Source organism: Solanum verrucosum, unplaced genomic scaffold, assembly GCF_900185275.1.
Source record: "Solanum verrucosum unplaced genomic scaffold, falcon-dt-bn FXZP01000230.1, whole genome shotgun sequence".
Lineage (NCBI taxonomy): Eukaryota > Viridiplantae > Streptophyta > Magnoliopsida > Solanales > Solanaceae > Solanum > Solanum verrucosum.
The window spans coordinates 2,736,568-2,756,554 of record NW_026019954.1 but is presented as its reverse complement, the minus strand read 5'-3'; the positions used below and the strand labels follow the sequence as shown (position 1 = coordinate 2,756,554).

General features: G+C 34.7%; 1 protein-coding gene and 2 pseudogenes across 1 annotated transcript; 1 reads left to right on the top strand and 2 right to left on the bottom strand.

Moving 5' to 3' along the window:
* Positions 1-11,245: 11,245 nt before the first annotated feature.
* On the bottom strand, positions 11,246-13,595 carry LOC125814126 (ATP-dependent 6-phosphofructokinase 6-like). The gene is made up of 2 exons (XM_049493576.1): positions 13,093-13,595; positions 11,246-12,461 (listed from the first exon to the last, which is right to left on the bottom strand). The coding sequence occupies exons 1-2, from the start codon at positions 13,380-13,382 to the stop codon at positions 11,246-11,248; spliced, it is 1,506 nt and encodes a 501-aa protein (XP_049349533.1). The 5' UTR covers positions 13,383-13,595.
* Positions 13,596-16,782: 3,187 nt separating this feature from the next.
* On the bottom strand, positions 16,783-17,536 carry LOC125814125 (F-box/LRR-repeat protein 13-like; annotated as a pseudogene).
* An 8-nt stretch (positions 17,537-17,544) lies between these two features.
* On the top strand, positions 17,545-19,410 carry LOC125814124 (F-box/LRR-repeat protein 13-like; annotated as a pseudogene).
* Positions 19,411-19,987: the final 577 nt, after the last annotated feature.

The window sequence follows — 19,987 nt, the reverse complement described above, 5'->3', positions numbered from 1 at the left end:
CCAATCCAAAACACTGGTAATTCCTCTTTGTCAAACCTCTCCCTTCTCTCTGTTCAAATATTTGCTTGTGACGCTTTCTTTTAATTCCATCTGCTTCTTGTCGGTCAGAGTAGTAATGGTCTTTACACCGTGTCCATCAAGCCATAGTCTCCGGTCATCCTTCAGCTTTCACAGCCACAAAAGTCTCATCCTCTTGTTGGCTTCTTCGGTTGGGTCATTCGCATCAGAAAGCTCTTAGCCAAATGTTGTCTAGACATCAGCTTTCTAGTTCTAGTTTTAGATTACAAAATTTGTGTACGGCTTGCCAACTTGCAAGTCCATAATAAAAGTACTACATTTTTGCAACTCAATTTCCCCCTTTTCTGTCATCTCAAGGTCATCATTCCTCTAAAGTCTTCTAATGCCGAGCAAGTTAGAGTCCGCTCTATGAATCCTTCGGTTTATTTTCTAAATAAACAACCGAAATGGCAGCAAAAGAACATCCATCATAGAACCACTCAGTGATAATCCTTCATATGAAATTAACACCAACTTATGAACTCGTTTGTCTAAATTAAGGCCAACTTCTGTTATTTCCCATCTGCTTGGCTCCTCCGAGAACCATAGTTTGTCTCACTATTGCCACAGCCGTGTTACTCACACACATTGGGAAAAGTTCCAATGTGTAGATTAACAGAATGCTAAACACTGTTCACGCACTGAAATATGAAATCAATTCGACCCCTATTTGCAATACTTTAAATTTTCCTCCCTCAACTACAACACAACCTATGCTACAAATTCCACTAAGCATAGAAACTCCCAGTAGGAACCTTTCCTACAAAGATTTCCATTAAATAAAAGAATCAAGATGGAAATTCGGAAAACCCATTCAGTTTAATGCTTAGGTAGAGATTGAAAGTTAAACTTCCAACGCCTAATGACATACCATAGTAACCATGCCAATACCAATCATCAGATCCCCCACTCATGACTCCTCACTAGAATCATGAGTCTTTAAATCAAAGCAACCTTGTAAGACAACTAACATATGCCAGATGAATGGAGATCTCAAAGGATCAAACAGATAAATATAATCAAACATTCTCATTGTGATGTGGCCAAACGGGTAACAAATATGAAGACATCTCAGAAGACTTAACAAATAATCACTTACAACACATGCATGCTTTAACAGGTAGATCTCATCAAGCATGCTTTCACAGGTAGATCAACCAACACACTATTTTAAGCTCCAGGAAGTTGATGTAAATACAACACACCAAGATGCAATAGAAGGTTTAATGTCAATATAAAAGATTTTCACTGAATTTGATACCTTAAAATAAGTTGGATAGGAAGCAACCAATTTTTTTGCTCTGAGTTCGGTGGCCTAAGAATAGCAGCATTGTACAAAAGTTGTTCAGAATGTATCATCAGAGTGGGGTTCATTAAATAAATCTCCAAAACCATCCAAAAGCAGCTGAGGACCTTATTTTAACATGTTTCCAGCAGTTAAGGTCACTTCTTTGTAAGGAAGTAAAAGAATCTCTGAATCTTCAAGTTGTAACGGGGCTTCATCTTCCAATAGCGTTGTATGTGAATCTGTTCCGAGATTCGAATCCATAGTGAGGACCTATTAAAAGTCATGTTAATCTGAGTCATTAGCTGAGATCAGATAATTAATTAAGCTGTTTGGCCAGAATTAACCACATTTCTGAATACTATTTTGACCAAAAGAAAGAATAAGAACTATTGCCCAGAAAACCAACAAATTGCAGCGAGCATGAATAAATTTTTAAGTTCATCTAAGAACTTAGCAATGATAAGTTACAATTATCAAGTCTGAATAGAGGTCATGTAAATTAGTGATAGTTCTTATGTATTTGAGAATGGAAATAGCAGATAATTTGTGTGAAGATTTACCGAATATGGCATCATTTGACAATTTCTCTGCGTGTTCCAACGATACAAAGACATAAGAGAATTTGTGTGTTGAAAAATCATAGTCAGTCCCTGTTATGATCGTGTGGTCGGTAAAGAACAGTTCAACTTCTTTGTGCACCGAAGAGAAGTTGGGGTTGACCCTATCTAACCAGCCATTATCAATAAAGTAACTCTTATTTGGCTTCAAGAAGTTTTCCATGTTTCGATATGTTTATTCAATAGTGTTGCTTGAATCTTTGTCCCCTAGTATTGATTTAAGCGACGGGTGATATGTCTATGATATCACCTCTTCGTCAACTAATATTAGCGTTAGGAAAGTGCCTTCATGCCCTGAATTATTCTTGTAAGGTATTACTGAAACCTACTCTCATCACCCATTCGACTGAGCATTTTGGTATCTTGTTAATCGGTATACTCTGTTTTGATAGTTCAGTTTCAGTCGTCATGTGTCCTGAATCTGGATGCTTAGAGGTAGAGATGGGTAAGTAAATATCAATGTTAATTCCAGGGGTTGTGTGTATTAGGAGAAGTCAATTTGCACATGTTATTTTTTCCGGCGGATTTGTTCTAGAATGATCAATTTCTGTTTTTTTAGTAAAAGTGAATAATCTTAAGTATAAATTCAGAATGTCAAAAATTGAAAAGAAATGAATTGTGGTGGATTGAGATTTGCATCAGTTCAACTATCAAATGTAATAGATGTAAATTGTACATAAAAATGGACATTTAAAAGTTACTAGTTTGGAACTTACAACTCGTTAATGGTGGCGAGCAATTTCAACAAAAGCAGTGGCAAGCAACTTCACCAAAGCCAATTCCAAATTCCAATTCAGTTTATGCAGAAGCTGCATATTTGATAGGACATAGGAGATTGCCTTCATTCTGTGATTGTTTTAAAGAAAGCTGTTTCTAGTTAGGGTTTTTTTTTTTTTTTTTTTGGAAAAGAGTCAAAAATATCTTTTTTACTATGTGATGACTCAATATGCCTTCTGTTTATATTTGGTTCCAAAAAATGTCCTTTTATTACTCTGGTCAAAAAAAGATCTCATTTAGTAAGTCAAAAATACCACATGATATTTTCAAAATTAAAAAACTCAATTTTCCCTATTGGGGTCATAACTTTATTTCCTCATTTGTTAGGAGACAAATATATACTAATGTCTTACAATTTAGATGGGTTTATTTGTTTTTCAATGTAATTTTATGCTTCTTTGTAACGGAATAATGATTGTTTTGTATGTGTTCAAATATCTGTGTGCTTGAATTCATATGAAAAAAACAATTATTATTTCAAGAGGTGAAAAGTTAACAAGAAATTAGAGAATTTAGTAGCTAAAATCAATTATAGTAACCGGATTTGTTATCGACATAAAGGATTTTAACGACCGGAATAATAATCAACAAACGACAAATTTGATCACTAAAAATGGAATATAACAATGGAAATTTAGATCGTCCCTAAAAAATCTCTAACAACCAAATCCAATCGTCAACTCTTAACTTCAAAACTTTTTATTGATTATGCATTAGCTCATTCCCTCTCTTCCAAATTTAAAAAGTTCCAACTCGAATTCCATTAGACTACGATCTCTGGTCTGACTACAACTCCTTAGTCAATCACTGCTTTAGTTTTGTTGTTGAGAGGAAAGTGGAAAATGTTGTATTGTGGTCATATTATGACAAGATCTCATTTCTTGAATCTCTCTACAGACTACATATGTTCATCCTTGATATCTTTAGATGTTCAATCTTGTCCTTTAGATCTTCCAACGGTTATATCGTGGAACTCTCTAAAGAGCATGTAGTTGGGGATTATGGTGTTAGACGATAACCAAATTGTGAAAATATTGTCAGGTTTCCTTGCATTGGAAACTTGAAACATTATTGGTTTGATTGGCGGGAAGATGGAGAGTCTTGTAGATGTATCCTCCGTTGAAAGCACCAAGCTTACTTGATTGACATTCAATGGTAATAGTAGAATTTTTTACAAAGTAATATCTGGTAAAATGTCCAATTTGCCCCTCACTTTGCTAAAATTTAACACCAAAACTCACCCGATGTCGCTTTAAGAAACATAATGGTAATGGGTCCATTACACGTTGTAGAATGTTAGGCTAATTGTATTCACCAGCCATGGTAATATACCGCACCCAAGGAAGAGCCTGATATCCGCTTTTTTTTACTATCTTCAAGTAGCGAACCTAATCATCTAAACACTTTAAGCAACAATCGCCACAGAAGAATCCGTGTTTTCAGATATATGTCTTGCAGATATGACAAGAAAAATATCCAACATTCGAAAGTTGACCAAAAAAAAAACACAAAAATGCCACAAGTTTCTGCAACTAATCCAGTTGAGTTTGTGAAATTTGTACAAAGGTTAATTCTCAACTGTCTGCTAAAAAAACCCAAGGAAAAGTATGATAAAAACAAACCTCTGTGAACCAAGTTCCAATTGTTAACTCCTTTACATTATGGAACATTAGAAGGTAACAGTGGGCGAGCGACCTAAAGAATTGATGATAGCCACTACAACTGTCTTCCTCAGGATCAACATGTAGACCATAATCATTGTTGATGTCTTTGATATGTTAAGATTTGTGAAAGAGAAGATTGTATTGAATGAAAAAATCTGTTACAAGCTATTCTATTTATACAGAAAAGGATTAGTGAATATAATACTGACAATTCCTAACTAATGAACTGATGACTCATAGTCTGTTAATTTATTCTAACCAACTTCTAACTAACTAATAGTTGTACATTTAACTCGTTCCTCAACATCCTCCCTCAAGCTAGGAGTGTGAAACACATTCTTCATTCCTAGCTTGGTAAGCAAATATGTGTGTTGTCGATGAGTGAGTACTTTGGTGAACAAATCTGCAGGTTGTTCTATGGTTTATAAGTTATAACCCAGGAAATGATCTCCATGACACGAGGTATACAGTATTCTATATTCTTTTTAGTAATACAAATTTCTACAATGACACATTAATATACTACATTTACACGAGTTATTCCTTGAGCAGAAGATTGTTGTTATAATGTAATAGTTTAAAAATGATCGAAGGGGAGCTAGGAACTTCTTAGATTCAAAAGGAGTTTTAAGTTTCTTTTCTTTTTTTGTGCTTTTTCGTAAATAAAAAAATGGAAAAGGCTCAAAAATACCCCTAAACTATCCGAAATAGCTCATATTTACTCTTAAACTATATTCCGATTCAAAACTACCCTTCCCGTTGAACCATTCCTAGTTGAACCTTTTCCCTTATAAAATGACAATCAATATCTATATGTTTAGTTCGTTCATGAAAGACTGGGTTGGCAGCAATCTGTATGGCAGATTTACTGTCACGATATACAGGCACTGGCAGGTTTAGTTGTACCTCCAACTCCTTAAAGAGATCAATCAACCATATAAGTTCTGCAACAGTTGAAGCCAAACTCCTATACTCAGATTCAGCTGAACTTCTTGAAATCGTATCCTGTTTCTTTGACTTCCATGAGATTAAGGAACCTCCATATGTAACCATGTAACCGGTGATTGATTTCCTGTTGTTTGGGCATGCAGCCTAATCTGCATCACAGTATGCAATTAACTGATCAGTTATGTTGGTTGCCATAAGTATACCCAATCCTGGTGCCTGCTTGACATATCTTACCACCATTATTGTTGCTTCCATATGAGATGCTTTGGGACTGTGCATGAACTGACTCAGGAGTTGCACTGCAAAAGCTATGTCTGGTCGTGTTATTGTTAGGTAAAACAGCCTTCCTACTAACTTCTGATACACACTAGGATCATCCAGCACCCTATCATCTCCAGATTCAGTAGGAAAATGTAAGTCAAATTCTGCAGTTGTGAGCTTTTGGTTCAGCTCAACAAGAGCTCCAACTGGTTTTAAATTGGACAAGCCCATGTCTGAGATTAACTCAAGACAATATTTCCTTTGATGCATAAGTATCCCTGATTCACTTCTGGCAAATTCAATACCCAAAAAAATATCTCAAATCACCCAAGTCTTTAATCTTGAACCTGTTCTTGAGAATATCTTTTGTTTCTCATATCAACTTGTGATCATTCCCTGTAATAAGTAAATCATCAACATATATCAATACCATCACTAAACTCTCTCCTTTGTGCTTGGTGAATAATGAGTAGTCATAGTGACTCTGCTGAAAACCAGAATCAACTAGTGATGTGGTCAATTTAATGTTCCATTGCATGCTGGCATGTTTGAGCCCATAAAGTGATTTGATGAGCTTGCACACTGTCCCTTTCTCCCCTTGGTGAACAAATCCTAGTGGTAATTCCATGTATACTTCGTCATTCAAATCTCCTTGAAGAAATGCATTGAACACATCCATCTGATGTACTTCCCAATGTTGTGCAGCAGCTAGACATATGACAGCCCTGGTAGTTCCCATTTTTACTACAGGTGAGAAAGTCTCTTGATAGTCCGGCCCTTCCTTTTGATTGTAACCCTTGGCTACCAACCTAGCTTTGAACCTATCGACCTCACCATCAGACTTATACTTGATTTTGTAAACCCACTTGCATCTTATTGCCCTCTTATCCTTAGGCAGCTGAACAATCTCCCATGTATGATTAGTTTCCAGTGCTTGTATCTCATCTTTCATAGCCAAAATCCACCTAGAATCTTGTAGAGCTTCCTGATAGGAAAATGGTTCTCTTTCCTGAGAGAACTTGGTCCCATAACTCCTATATGCTGGTGAGATGCTGTGATAATCTACTACATTAGCAATAGAATAAGAGCAATTGCCAGATGTAGTCTTCTGCTTTGTCAATATGTAGTCTGTGTGCCAGATGAGAGGCTTAGCATGCCTGTTAGATTTCCTAGTTACAGCAGGTGAAGGAACATCAGCAGGTTGGACTGATGAAACCTGATTCTGATCCTGAGAATGATCATCATGTGTAAGTGCTGCTGTGTAGGGCTGCTCAGTGGTTGCACACGGACTAAGATCTACATGCACATTAACTATAAGTGAACTAGGATCTGTATTCTCATCCTCCCTATTTGCATTACCATTTTGTACTACAGTCTTGAAAACAACACATGGTATAAGTTCATCCTCTGTATGTGAAGACATAATAGGTCCATAATCATCTGCTTCAACCACCCCTGTTGCTTGAAATGGAAATTTATCTTCAAAGAAAAGAACATCTCTACTGACAAAAACAAGTCTGGAATCAACATCTAATAACTTGTATCCTTTTTGACTAACAGCATATCCTAATAGCACTACTTTTCTAGCCTTGGGTGCAAATTTATCATCCCTTCTATGACTTGTAGCAAATGCCAAACAACCAATCACTCTCATGTGAACTAAAGAAGGTGGCTTGTGATATAACAGCTCATATGGAGACTTATGTCCAAGTACAGACAGAGGAACTCTGTTAATGATATAAGTGGCAGCTTCCACACAATCTCCCCAAAATCTATTAGGTAAACAACCTTGAAATTTAATAGCTCTTGCAGTTTCCAACAAGTGTCTATGTTTCCTTTCCACCACTCCATTTTGTTGTGGAGTGTATGGGCAGGACCTTTGATGAATAATACCATGCATTACAAACAAATCATGACAAGTAGAATTCAAAAATTCACCTCCATTATCAGATCTGAAAACTTTGACACATTTCTCAAATTGGTTCTTTATCATCAACAAAAACTGTCTCAATACAACAATTAAATCAGACTTTAATGCCAGTAAAAATGTCCCTGTCTATCTAAATATATCATCAACTAAAGTAAGGAAGTATTTCATTCCATTATATGTAGAATCCTTATATGGACCCCAAACATCCATATGTACCAAGTCAAAGACCTCATCTACGACTGTGTGACTTAAATGAAATGAGACTCTAGTTTGCCTAGCTTGTGGACAAATGAGACATTGATCAATGTTAAAACTACTGCAAGTAAATTCTTTTATTTTCCTTATTACTCCCATGGTAACATGCCCTAATCTCTTATGCCAAAGAGTTGGATCTGTTCTAACTGCAGACATTGTTTGAATCCTTGCCTGCTATTGATCTGCCTTCCAATTCAGTACATACAGTCCATCATCTACATCACCAATCCCCTTGACCTTCCCAGACAAGAGGTCCTGAAACACACAGTATGCAGGATAAAACACAACACTACAGTTCAATTCTTTTGTCAGTTTGGAGACAGACACGAGATTAAACTTAAATGTTGGTATACACAACACATTTGTGATCAGGTCATTTTCATTTATCTTCAGACTACTAACATGAGATACTATAGCTGATTCACCTGTAGGTAATTCCACTTTTCCAAAGCTTCTCATTATAGTCTTAGAATAAAAGTGAGTGTGGTCATGAATCATATGGTCAGTTGCCCCAGTATCTATAATCCATTTCAAGGAAGAAATGGAAGGAGAAGTGGGATTACCTGCCATATAAGCACATTTATATGGATCTTCCATCATTTTATTGTTCTCATTCAACACATTGAATATCTGATTAAGCTGTGTTGGTGATGAATTCTGCATCATTTGTAGTAACTGCTCTTGTGTGACTTGATTTCCTCCTGGTGACTGTTCTCTCATGGCTGTGTGCGTTTTCCATTCCACATGATCCTGCAAGTTCTGCATTTGTCTTTGTGGGTTAATACAATCCCCCATTGTTGTATTGACATTCTTCTTACCCTTGAAGTTATCAGGATATCCAATGAGCAAATAACAATTATCCTTCACATGACCAGTTGCATTACAGTTATCACATTTCTTTAGTTTGTTACAGTCTGCCCTAACATGCCCCTTCATTTTGCAAAAATCACAATACAAGTTCCTTCTAGGATATGGCTATTGTTGTTGTTAAATTGTGAAGGCCTAGCAGCCCTACTAGAGTACATAGCTAAGGATTCCATTCCTTCATGAATAGAACCAACAATCCCTTTCTGACTTTCATCCTGTATGATTAATGCATATGCTTGATTCAAATTAGGGAGGCAAGACATCATCAGAATATGGCCTCTCGCCTGCGAATAACTTTCATTCAAGCCCATTAGGAATTGCAGTAACTTCTGATACTGCATATGTTCTACATAGTCCTTTGCCTTATGACAGTCACAACTAGGTGGAGGTAAGATTGAATAATACTCATTCCATAGACTCTTCAATTTAGTAAAATAAGCAGACACAATCAAAGTTCCTTGTGTGAGAGTGAAGATGTTTCTATGCAATTAAAAAAGCCTAGATCCATTGATTTTGCCAAATCGTTCCTTGAGATCAAGCCATACCTGATTTGCACTTGATGAATAGAGAATGCCACTGAGCAGATCTTTACTTACGTTGCAGGCAAGCCAAGTGATCACAATCGCATTGCATCGATCCCAAAATCACTTCGTAAGACAGAACCATCAATGAATCCCAGTTTGTTTCGTCCAAGCAGAGCAATCTCCATAGCGCGACTCCATAATGTGTAATTCTCCATCCCTGTTAGCTGAATTCATACAGAGAGAGCTCTAGGCACATCAAATGAACTCAAATAAAGTGGATGATTGTGATCAATTGTCACAAGACTTCCATTTCCACCATTGTCACGCTCTGCTGAAGCTCTGTCAGTAGATACTCCCGTTAATCCATCTTCGATCGCCATCCTGAAACAATTCTGGCAGAATCTCTAGATCTATCTTCAATACCTGATAAATCCCTAGAATCGCCCTCCAAGCTTTGATACCATGTTAAGATTTGTGAAAGAGAAGATTGTATTGAATGAATAAATCTGTTACAAGCTATTCTATTTATACAGAAAAGGATTAGTGAATATAATACTGACAATTCCTAACTAACTAACTGATGACTCATAGTCTGTTAATTTATTCTAACCAACTTCTAACTAACTAATAGTTGTACATTTAACTCGTTCCTCAACATGATACACATAATGTTGAAAGTAAGCTTCGCAGTAACCACAGCAGACACATCTACGAGAATACACTTGAGATCATAAAGACCTCCTGAAATTTCCAAATGCTGAATGTACGGGGAAAAAATTTCCACACAACGAAGACTTCCATCATTAATCAACCATTGACCATTCAGCTTCAGTGTCTTTAACTTTGAAGACATAAATTCCAAGCGATGAGGACCATTAATCACAACTAAATCATGTAATTCCATATCTTCCAACACAGGACAGCCTGACAATATTTTTGCAATTTTGTAATCATCTATAAGAAAATTCCCCAATTTTAGGCTCTGTAAAGACTTCCAGGCTATGACTGTGTCATCAAAGTTAAAAGGACCCAAAACTATTGCTAATGTTATCAATGACGAACATTCGCAGAAAGATTGAGGCAATGGGAAAGGGGAAGTGATTAAAATCAGTAGACTAGAGTAGAAGATGTTCCACTTTTCTAGTAGCAGAAAAATTAAGCCATTCGGTGATTTGCCAGCGGCTTTCAACATTGCAATAACTGTAGTCGAGTTCGAATTTTTGTATTTTGGGAGAAACAGAACGAGATAATATATAGTTAACAAAAGATGTGAAATTTTCTCGGTAATTTGTATTAGCAAAACTGAAGTTATGAATGGAAGTCCAGAGATAAGGCCACCTTTTAGAGAGAATGCATGTTGTGTATGCATCCTTTGTCGCTGAACAAGACAGAATTACGTTTAAGTTGAACAAATAGATATATACGTTTAAGGCACATGCTAATATCAACAGAAACATACTTGGACTCCAATAGCACCTGTCACTTTTGCAAATTTCTCTACATTGCTCCATAATCATGTTCAACAAAAAACCAGAACGGTAGCTCTATTGAAACAAAGGCAAAATAGAAACTATTTCTCACCAAATATTACACTAATTTTTGAAACCCCTCATCATTCGTCATTGTTTCAGGCATCTAAATTATGCATCATGTATAGATATTTCAGACGAATCAAACAAAAGATGTAATCATACATTATTTCCTCTGTTATAATGTGGAATTGCTTTTCTATTCCCCTGCATTAGCTACATCTTTCATGGAAGATATGCAAACAAGTTTGCAATGGGAGATATATTGATAAATTCAGACTTGACTAAGCTTAAAATATGAAGCACACATTTCCAGGTTATAAGGTATTTTATAAACATGAGGCAATGGATGCAAGTTATATGCAATGTACTATACAAATCTGATATATAAATGTTGTATTATTGGCTTTGTTCAGTAAAGCAATTTTATTGAGATTACACAAGTGTAGGATTCACTCACAAATTGTCAAACTACTGTTACATGGGACCATATTTATAATATATGTATAATGTTCAAAAAGTTACTAATTAGCAAGGATTTGTTTCTCCATCTGATAATTGAGTAGGTGGTTCTTCGTTCTTGTTTGCTTCAATTATATCAACTCTGGTTGTCAAGAAGCTAGGTTGATTTGTTTCTCCATCTGATAATTGAATAGGTGGTTCTTCGTCCTTGTTTGCTTCAATTATATCGGCTGATCTCGTTGTTGACAAGAAGCTAGGTTGATTGGTTGAAGATAGAAGTTGTGCCCACATCATGTCCGTAATGTCAACCTTGTTTTGTTTCTCAGTGATTCTATCAAAGGGTATGTAAGCATGTGTGTTGTTGACAGGACCAACCATAAAGCCTGTGTACCCAGCCATTGCTCCATGTACCGCGCTTTGAGCAAGAAGAGTGCAATACACATTGTCAGATGCATTACTTGCAATAGCCCGAATCATGTATGTCGGATCTATATATTTAAGATTGATCATCATCTTCTTTTCTTTCGAAAAATGCTCCTTTATCTTTTTCGATATCCATAAACCAACATCAACTTGCTCATCATCTTGTCCAGCACCTTCAGCTACAACTATAACCATGTGTCCATTCTCTTTCAGCCTTTGTTCTATGTACTCAAACACTCCACCACGTCCTTCAAGATAGTAATCAGATTCTGGAATCAAACAACAATCAACATCTCGACTAGCAAGACTAGCATACATCGCTATGAAACCACTATTCCGTCCCATTAACTTCACAACCCCAATTCCATTCTCAAAACTGGTAGCTTCAACATGAGCAGCATTAATAGCACGTTGAGCTTCCTCAACCGCGGAATCAAAACCAAAAGACTTGTCAATAACTGGTATATCATTATCGATTGTCTTGGGGATTCCAACAACTACAACATTCAAACCACGCCTTGTAATTTCCTCAAATAACACCGATGCTCCTTTCTGTGTTCCATCTCCTCCAATTATATAAACCTGATTGATACCCCGGTCCTGAATGCTATCAACTATTTTCTTCGTAACATGACCTCCTCGAGATGACCCAAGAATCGTTCCACCACGTTTATGGATATCATTCACAACCTTAGGTGTCAAAGGAATCGTGTTTTTGGAATAGAAACCTCGATATCCTCCGTCTATCCCTATCACTCTTGTTACACCATACATAGAGTATAGGCCACATACTAATTCCCTGATAACTGTATTGAGACCAGGACATAAACCTCCACATGTTACAATACATGCATTAACACAGGGGCGGCTCAACGTGATTGGAGGCCTAAAGCGAAATTTCAATTCGGGGCCTAAAATATAATCAAACTTCATATACATATTTATTCAAAATTTATTTTCTTACACTATTTAGATGAAAATTATTAGTATTTTAATATTGTTTTTTTAGTTATTAGTTTTAGGTAAGATTTTATCAACTCAACATTGAAAAACATCCTTTTAGTGAGACAATTATTATATGAATTGTTAACATAATTATATAAGCAATAAGTTGATAAATATTAAATAGAGATAAGATTTAGAACCATAGAATTTGACGCAAGAAGTTGATGACTTGGTATACCCCATTTTAATATCATTGTAGTAATGCTTGAAACTAAAATTTAAAACGAAATAAAAAAGAATTTGTAATTCACTTTGTTCAACACTTTTCACTATTAACTCTTATTTTTAACAAAGTACAAAAACTGTTAAAGTGGGTAAAATAATATATTTTTAAAAAATTATACTTTTTATCATAAATAATCAATTTTTTCTAAAAAAATTTTAACACATAATTTATTCTTGATAAAAATTTGGGGCCCCCGAAATTTGGGGGCCTAAGGCAAATGCCTTATTTCCCAAAGCATAGAGCCGGCCCTGCATTAACATCATCCGGCTTAAAATAAACGTTTTGGGAAGGACCAGCTCGACGAAAATGTATCCCTCTTGAACTATTCTTGTGGACAACAATGTTTCGAGCAACTGTATCATCTTTATCGACAAAATACTGATAAACGACTGAATAGGAAGGATTTTTCTTCAATGGATTAGGATACGTAGGAAGACTAGGAATATAATCAGACAAATGAGGAACGTCTTCAAGAATATAATCATTGTCACCCATCACAATTTTCTTGTTCAAATTATGCACTTCAAAACTATCATCCAATAATCCCATAATTCAACTCAAACTCAATTAGAAGGAAAATACTTTATTTATAAACTCAAGAGTTCTTCAATCTCACTAATAGAAAATATAAGACAAGCCACCTATTTATATTAGTAATAAACCAAATTAATGTAGTATTAGAAAACCTATTACAATAAGAAATAGGACAAATAAAGTACCAGATAATAAATCCTAAGCAAATTAGGATTTAAATTATGGTAAGTTACCAAATGTGTTTTTATGCACGGTAAAATGGCATACAAGTACATATTTTCCATGTCGTCACAGAAAGAGTTTTGTTGGCCAAAAAAAAAACTACAATTTTATCATAGCCCCAATTCTTTAATTTTATCTCCAAATATAGAAACTTTCTATATTTGGAGAAAATCAACTCCAACCCAAATTTCTATTTTTTTCACTCCAAAAAACAGTTTTCTTATCTCCTTAATATTATATTTTTATTTCTATTTCATAAAGTAAATCATTTCTTCTTTTTTGCAAATAATCATCACATATAATTCATATTCTTTTCTAATTTACTTTACCTTTTTTCCATTTTTAACTATTGCATCATCTATTCTCATACTAATTAAAAAGTGTAGTATAAAATAAAAATAATTTATTTGATTTATTTTAAATTTTGTACATTTTTCATAGTTAAAAACAATTATAACTATACTCTGATCCACTGATTTAATAACGGACGAATGCACCTTGACTCAATCTTTCCGCGCATGTTCGTCGTAGATATCATTAGTTTTGGGTGGAAGATAGTTATGATGATTATCATCAAGCTTTTAGGAGTAGAATTAACAATTAATTGTCATTTAGGGCAGAATGGATTGCAAGCTCTTGAGTATTTACATGTTTACTAATTGTCATTAATGCCTAAGGTTGGATTCATTAATATCTTCAGAAGATTTGCATTAAGATCTAAGTGTCAAGATTTGAATACACATCTGGATATTAAGATGTGGTCTCTAAATGTAAACTCTGAATGATTAAGATTATTTATTTTCAATATTTGAATGTGCATATGAAATCAGACATTATATTAATAAAATGTTACAAAAAATTCATTTCAACAAAAAATATTACTTTTTGATTAAAAAAACATCATAATCATCCAACATAACATAAAAAAAAATTCACGAATAAAAAAATATTCTATAGGCACAATATAATATCAAAACGTTCAATAAGTATGATAGGCACTACTTGAAAAATAATAAATAAGGTATCACATTATCAACACCTAACATATATTTTAGCTAATTAGAAAAACTAAAGAATTCCTATCTTTTTTTTCCAATAACCTTAATCCAATTCTCTAACTTGTGAACCTCTAATGTCATTCATGCTTTTTTGTAGCTGTCACTTTCCCAAAATATACTAACACATGTACTATATAATGACTCTTCTCATTCAAGTTCATCTTATTTTTTCATATATTCTTCAAATGTAAGTGCACTATTTTTTTAATCAATAACACCAAAGCACTAATCATCTTCTCATCAATTTCCAATTGAGACGAATACATTTTTCTTTTCTTTCCCAAAACTTTTTTCCCAGCTGAAACTGAAGATTGGAATGGAGAATTATTAGGAGCTCCATTATTTTTGTCACCAACTCGTTCAACACCAATAATATATTAGTGTTATCTCACAAATAGGTTTGATTATCAGAGTCCCAATAAAATTATTGGCCTAAGACAAAATTCTAATAAGAGGCCTCAAATATGTAAACATAGTTATTATTTTTAATTATGAATAATATTTTTTTCACTATCAACACCACTAAAAATATTATTGCAATAAGTGTTCTTGACAAACATCAATACACCCTAAGAAAATTATTAATATAAAAAAAATATATGTAAAGATAATGAAAATAGGAAAAAATTGGTGTGTGATTGAGAAAAGGGAGAAAGAAAATTTGTAGTTGGCAGACGCATGTTAGCCGTCAGTCAGTACACGAATAAATCAGAAAGGGTACAAAATACCACTCCCAATCCAAATACTAAAGTTGAGGCCAAAAAACCCAAAAAATAGAAGTTTGCAAAACACAGCATTACATTAGCCTAATTATGAGAAAAAGTGTGGCTAGTCAATAAGGAAACAAAGAAAAGTTTCATGAGAAACCAAACAACCATAACATTTGGTATATATGTCACAAGGACAAGATAACAAGAACAAATAGTTATTAGTTACATAGACAAATTCAAGATTTTCAGCAACAGTAAATCTAAAACTAAATTCAAAGTAACACTTGTGCAATTTAGTCACGGAAAGCTCCTTCCTGGCAAATGATCACAGAATTGGTTGAGGATCTTGGGCAACCTACCAATTTCTCAGCCAATCGAAGTGAATATCTAGAAGCACAGTTCATTGAACAGATCCTACAAATTCTTCTCCTTGATATAATTACAAACTTCTCTAAAATTGTTGCATTCTTTAGTAGAAATTCGGAAAGTTTGAACAGATCATCATCATCATCCCATTCAAGATGCCTCATCACACACATATTGGAAGAACTGATAGCGTTAACATTCTTAAGGTTGGGAAACTCGATGCTTGACAGGAAATGAATATCATGTTCTTTGGCCAAGTATCCTAACTCAAATGTGCATCGCTCAAATCCACCTGGAGAGAGAATACATTCAAATTACAATCATAATGCACAAACGTTACAAAACAATGATTTCATTGTATGAGGGAACGAAGGCAGTACTTGAATATGTTTTATTTATATAATTTGAATTTTCTTCTTAGTATGATGTTGTTATAGTGACTTGTTCACTTCTTTAAATGTAAAGTTGCTTACAAAAAATCATGTGTACGACATTGTTTGCATCCATTTTGAAACATTGTTCATACTGGAAGGGGGTGGGGGGGAGTCCTGTTAAAACTACCTAAAAATGAATGTGCAAAAGTTGCAGAAAGCACTTACAAAACTACATCAGTACATGATGTGGTAATCCCAATGAAACTAGTGAACGATCGAGAAACCAAGAACAATCAAAAAGGAAGAAAAATCCTACCTAGACTGATAATGTTAAGCCAAATCTGACCATCAAACAATGTAGTTGGATAGTAGAAGAAGTACCCGACTTTAGAAAGTTGACCGAAAGATTGCAAAAAGTCCAGAGAGTTTTGTATTAACACCAGTAGTGTTTGTATAATGTGTAAAATTTCTCGAAATTGTGTTATATTCTAAAGGGGATGCTGTCTCTTTATGTTATCTATATACCAAAAAGAAAATAAGGTCTTCATGACAAAACAAACCTCAGTGAACCAAGTCCCAATCGTTAACTAGGTTACATTGCTCAACATTTGAAGATTATCTTCGATGGTCTCCTTATAACTCGATGTTCTTCAGAACAAAACGTGGCACTAGCACTAAAAGTACCTTAAGCAATCCAAGAACAACTCATTCGGAAAGTAAGCTTAGCACTGACCATAAAGGATACATTTACTAGCCTACACCCGAGATCATACATATCTTCGGAGATCTCCAAATGCTGAATATGTGGGGCAAAAAATATTCAAAGACAGATCATCGGAGTCATGATCATACGACTTCGAACTTAAGCCTCTTTAAATTTGAAGAATTGATTTCCAAATGATGGAATCCGGAGAATTCAGAAAATTCGAGGATTTCCAAAGCAGGACAACCTGAGAGTATGTTCACAATTATGTCATCATCTAAGGTTATGTCATTCAACCGTAGGGTCCTTAAAGACTTCCAATCTATGACAATTTCCTTATCAAGTGTACAACACGTGAGATCCAATGTTATCAAGGAAGAACACTTGTAGATAGTGTCAGGCAAGTCAATGGAGTAATTCTCATATGAATCTGACAACAATACAATATTTTCAACAACAGTAGCAAGCCATCGGGAGATTGGGAACAATAATTTATTTTATTTTCTCCTCTTCAGTAGGCCCATCGGCTGATTGTGAAATCTACTATGTTATCAACAAATCCAATTCGTTGCTCGTATTTGGACATGTGGGTGAAATTCAAATGAAAGTTTTTAATTTTGGAACAAGTAGAATGATCTAATACATGATCGACAAAGGATATAAAGTTTTTCCTTTGCGATTTATCTTTACAAGAGAAAAAGAAGTTATCAATTGAAGGCGATAGATGCTCCCATATTTTTATCCTTTGTCGATAAATCGCAAAGGAAAAACTTTATATCCTTTGTCGATTATGAATTAGATCATTCTACTTGTTCCAAAATTAAAAACTTCCATTTGAATTTCACCCACCTACCAAATACTAGCAACGAATTGGATTTGTTGATAACATAGTAAATTTCACATTCAGTCGATGGGTTCCTACTGAAGAGGAGAAAATAAAAATAAATTATTGTTCCCAATCTTCCGATGGCTTGCTACTGTTGTTGAAAAGAATGTTGAAAGTGTTGTATTGTTGTCAGATTCATATGAGAATGACTCCATTGACTTGTCTGACACTATCTACAAGTGTTCTTCCTTGATAACATTGGATCTCACGTGTTGTACACTTGATAAGGAAATTGTCATAGATTGGAAGTTTTTCAAGACCCTACGGTTGAATGACATAACCTTAGATGATGACATAATTGTAAACATACTCTCAAGTTGTCCTGCTTAGGAAATCCTCGAATTTCTTGAATTCTCCGGATTTCGTCATATGGAAATTAGTTCTTCAAATTTAAAGAGGCTTAAGTTTGAAAATTTGTCGTACTATAACTCTGATGATCTCTCTTTGGATATTTTTGCCCCATATATTCAACATTTGGAGATCTCCGGATATATGTATGAGCTCAGGTATAGGCTAGTAAATGTATCCTCTGTGGTCAGTGTTAAGCTTACTTTCCAAATGAATTGGACTTGGTTTGATCAAGGTCCTGATGGGCATCAAGTTATAAGGACACTCATCGAAGATTATCTTCAAAAGTTGAGCAATGCAACTGAGTTAACGATTGGGACTTGCTTCATCGAGGTTTGTTCACCTTATTTGCTTTCTAGTATATAGATATCAAAAAGAGAAAACGCTAAGAATATAACACAATTTGAGAACTTTTACACTTTTTACAAAGACTATTGATGTGAATACAAAACTCTCCTGACTTTTTGCAATCTTTCTGTCAACTTTCTAAAGTCGGGTACTTCTTCTACCATTCAGCTACATTGTTAGATGGTCAGATTTTCCATAACATTATCTGTCTACACAATAATTTTCTTCCTTCCATTTGTTCTTGGTTTCTCAATCGTCCACTTTATTGGGATTACCACCTCAGGTACTGATGCAGTTTGATAAGATGTTGCTTTCAGAATTGAAATGCAAGTGTCTAACTCTGAATTGACATATCACAGAGTCTTATTTCTATGGAGCAGCTATCCTGTTACGAGCCTCGCCTCATGTGAAGATACTCAACATAACCATGGCAACTACTTCTGTAACTTCCTACAACTTTTGCTCTTCTATTTGCACATTCATTTTAGGAAGTTCTAACATCCCTCCCCCTTTCCTATATTGAACGTTGTTCCAAAAGGGATGCAATCATGCAAATATATCTTTGATTATCACCAAAGAGACGCTTGTCACTAGAATGTTAAAAAAATTGTTGACAAACTTAAGAGATGTTACTCTTGGCTTGGTCTACCTATTCCAAGAGTCATCCTAAGAGGAACAACTTTTTTAATCATTTTCCCAAAACCATTGAAGATTGGTCTATTGAGAAATTGTTCTATACCAGACACTTGTCCTATGAAATCATTTTTTGTAACTTCTGTGCATTATGATTTTCATTTGACTATATTCACTTTCCAGTTGGATCTTGAGCAATGCGCATTTGAGTTAGGATATTTGGCCAAAGAATATGATATTCATTCTTCTCAAGCTTCGAGTTTCCCAACCTCAAGAATGTTAAGGTTGTCAATGCTTCCAAGATCTGTTTGAAGGAGCAACTTGAATGGGATTATGATGATCTTTTCAAACTTTCAGAAAATCTACTAAAGAATACTCCCTCCGTCCCTATTTAGTTGTCCACTTTAGAAATGGTACACAAATTAAGGCAACAATGATTAGCATAGTGAAGTTACAATTTTACCCTTATACTCCCTCTGTCCACAATTGTTTGTCAGGGTAAGGTCATGCACACCTCTCAAGGAAAATTTAATACAAGATGTAATTTGACTAAATATAACCCTACTATACCAAGAATACCAAAAGTCCACATAACTTTTCAATTGAACTACACTATCATTAAGGGCAGAATTGGAAAAAAGTGACTAATTATTTCTTGATTGTTTAAATTGACAATTAATCTTGGACATCTATTTTTAGTATACCTGCCAAATAATTGTGGACGGAGGGAGTAGTATAATTTACAATTCCAAAATAAATTCACTCAATATAACTAATCAATGCTAGAAAGTTCATAAGTTTATTTACTTTATTTATGACAACTTTATTTAAATAAGGGTATAATAGGAAAAAAATTGTTGTCCTTTCTTGATTTGTCAAAATAGACAACTAAATAGGGACAACTAAAAGAGGAAATATGGACAACTAAATAGGGACGGAGGGAGTACAAAAGTTTTGGAGAACTTTGTAATT

What these genes read in the sequence shown, in the direction of transcription:
- LOC125814126 (XM_049493576.1), bottom strand. Translation starts at nt 13,382, where the DNA reads ATGGGATTATTGGATGATAGTTTTGAAGTGCATAATTTGAACAAGAAA. An exon ending in GTTTATTTTAAGCCGGATGA is followed by an intron (nt 12,462 to 13,092) that starts TGTTAATGCAGG and finishes GAGCCGCCCCTG; the next exon opens with TGTTAATGCATGTATTGTAA.